Genomic DNA, 2,932 nt, shown 5'->3' with positions numbered 1-2,932 from the left:
AAATCTAAATTAACTGTGATAGTCATACATTAAAAAGATGAACAGGTTTCGCAGCAGAAGTCGTGGACAATTAATTAATACATGAAATAATACACGGGTATCTTATTGAGGATTCTTCCAACAATATAACTAAAACTGTACTTACGAAATAAACTTTAAATTGGAATTCGAAATAGTGCACAGCTTAAATGGTTGTCCACTCTAGCAGCATAACTATGTACAAGTTTTAGCCAAAGTGAACAACAACTAGGCGACTGACCACCTAACAGAAATCTGGAAGTCACTGAACTTACTTCCACTCCAGCATGTCTAGAAGCCAAAGGACCTCGTGTTCAGAATTGGCAGCATCACAGAAATCCATCTCAATCCCAAAAACATCAAGTGCGCCCTCATTACCATGATCCATGAACAGCAAAGATATCCATGCCCGAACACCAGATACAAACAACGAAATAGGAGAGGAGAAGTCAAGATAGTCAAAAGCTAAAGCACGATATGCTGTTCGATCTATATAATCAAAGAGGGACTTCTTGATAATGCACGCAGCTTTATTAGTATCTTTGCGCCCAACAAGCACAGAGACGCTGACTGTCTGGCACAAAGGAATTGTAAACCTTGGTTCCACCGGTAGAGTCATCTTGTATTCAGGCCCTTCCAAGTGGAACCTAAGCACATCACAGATTCCAGGAGGTGGGATCCAGATTCCCTTCTGAAGAACAGGCCCTGGTACTACATCTGAAAATATTATTTTTTCTTCAGTCCATATGTCAATGTAGAACTCCAAGTCACTGAAGGAAAGTTTCGGAGGGAGAACCGTCCGGCGGTATTGCCTTTTATGAAAGTTCTGAAATAGATTATAGTAGGTTACAGTGGGAGGTGATGTCCGTTTACAAATTGATGGCCATTTTTTAGAACAGAGACATTTCCAAAAGTAATCATCTCGTGCAATATCTCGCCACTGTTTGCATACTATCATACATGTAGCCAGCTCAGTACCCTCCAGAAATGGGAAAACAGCCTTCAGAATTTCTTCGGACGCCATCTTGTGCACTACAAGAATACCAGCTGGAAATAGATACTCTGCTATTCAGCACTTTAAAATGTTATGGTAAATCAAAAGTGTGCAGAACAAGAAAACAAGCCGAGAAGAAGATCTGCTTTTTAGCTCTTTAAGACTTTTATGGTAATACAACGCAATCGCCTCTCATGCATCCCAGCTGATGCAATCATCCTGCACTTCAGATAAAGGATATTTCTTCACCTAGTTAATGACTCGCGGAAGCACGGAATTATCTGCATGCAGAGTTTCAGTTAGAGAAAACTGGTTCCCTTATGCAACAATCAAGAGTAAATGTGAAGATACCCTAATATCTATGAATCTAAATTTCAGACTAACTCATGCTCAGATAACATGGTATTGTGAACAAAGACAAAACTCAAAGTACGGATATTTGACGAACAAGGAAGTTATATAGCTATGTTGAAATGACAACAGATGAGGTTAATTACTACAAATATCACTCACACTTCCGGATTATTGGGGTTCCATTTTTCTGTGACCAAACATCTTAAAATAACGGTGCATAGATAGAGAGGAAGAGTAGAGCTTTTGGTTTATTCATGTTGTCAAAGAATTGAACAATGAAATAGACACGACGGTTCCAATTTAATAGATATGAAATTAAAACAAAAACTCCCGATGATATTTCCTGCTACATAGAGATTTGCTTGGAAATAAAAAAGTCTTTAGAGGCAAAGAGAAGAGTGAATCGTCTCTCGTGCTACGTCCTACCCAAGGACAAATTTCAATTTTCCTATATTCCTTATTTAAGCAATGCATATACACATGAGAATATGCTCTCAGGTAGACGGAAGGAGAGCGGTTAAGAGATGCACAAGCTACAGTCTTTGCAGCTTTCTTATTGAACTGTAAAGTGATGTAAAGATCATATATCCAAGTAGCTGGCAGCTTTATGAAAACAAAAAGGAGATATTATAGTGTTGGAGGTAACTATGAGTACACATAATTCTGAACTCATAAGCTTCGAATCTTAACTCCACTTTGGTGCTCAGTGAAATGATCAAATTAAAATCCCAGAAAACACTTGAAAAGAAAAGGACCCCTCTTTCTGAAAATTACTAAAACAGATTATAACAATTACATAAAATAGGAACGCCCTAACAAGCTCTATATATGAAAAAGGACAAATCATACGTAAGCAGAATATGAGCAAAACAAAGCTAATTCCAACAACCCACCACAAAAAGATTATTTTTTTTTCAATTTTTCTAGGCTGAAACAAACAAACAAAAAGAAACATGTAGATTTCTGAGTTAGAAAAAAAAAGGGCAAAAAGAAAACCCTAATTTAGAAAATATAAGAAGAACAACAACAATCCGAACTTGTATACTCACTATATAATCCACTCCATCTGAAACCTTAATTCGTTCATAACCTTAAATATAAATGCTTTTCAAAATTTATATATATAAATGAGATATGATCATCTATGGAAATGACCAATAAACATAGGGCAAAATCAAACAATTAAAAACAAAGAGGGTAAAAATTATGAGATTATTACCTCATTAAGGAAGCAGACAGGTCATCGGAAAACACTCTCCGGTAATCGTCGGCGAAATCGAAAGAGAAAATGATTAGCAAAATTTGCTTTTAAGGAAGAGAGAGAGATTTGTTTGGATGTGTCTAATAGAAAAAAAACAACTGCGTACCGTTAGATGGGGCTCTATGGACCCATCTCTATTGATGAAGTGATCTGACGGTGAATAAAAATTCAATATTTTTAATATTGTACGCTGCTGATGCACCAGATTGGAGCTCTTTTCCTTCAAAACTGGTCAAGGTCAACCTCGAACGACGGCGTTTCGTTCCGTCTAAGTTAAAAAGGACAATTTTCATAAATTTTCAATA

The 2,932-nt window shown here is 36.7% G+C and overlaps 1 protein-coding gene across 1 annotated transcript; it reads right to left on the bottom strand.

The window, feature by feature from the left end:
- Positions 1–5: 5 nt before the first annotated feature.
- On the bottom strand, positions 6–2,717 carry LOC107860461 (F-box protein At5g39250). Its single transcript, XM_016705830.2, has 2 exons — positions 2,586–2,717; positions 6–1,293 (listed from the first exon to the last, which is right to left on the bottom strand). Exon 2 carries the CDS (start codon positions 1,040–1,042, stop codon positions 290–292), a length of 753 nt encoding a protein of 250 aa, XP_016561316.1. The 5' UTR covers positions 1,043–1,293; positions 2,586–2,717; the 3' UTR covers positions 6–289.
- Between the last annotated feature and the right edge of the window lie 215 nt (positions 2,718–2,932).

Source organism: Capsicum annuum, chromosome 2 (genome assembly GCF_002878395.1).
Source record: "Capsicum annuum cultivar UCD-10X-F1 chromosome 2, UCD10Xv1.1, whole genome shotgun sequence".
Taxonomy (NCBI): Eukaryota; Viridiplantae; Streptophyta; class Magnoliopsida; order Solanales; family Solanaceae; genus Capsicum; species Capsicum annuum.
This window is presented reverse-complemented; position numbering and strand designations above follow the sequence as displayed.

Bases quoted from the DNA above. Each gene is read 5' to 3' on its own strand.
- LOC107860461 (XM_016705830.2), bottom strand. From the start codon at position 1,042: ATGGCGTCCGAAGAAATTCTGAAGGCTGTTTTCCCATTTCTGGAGGGT.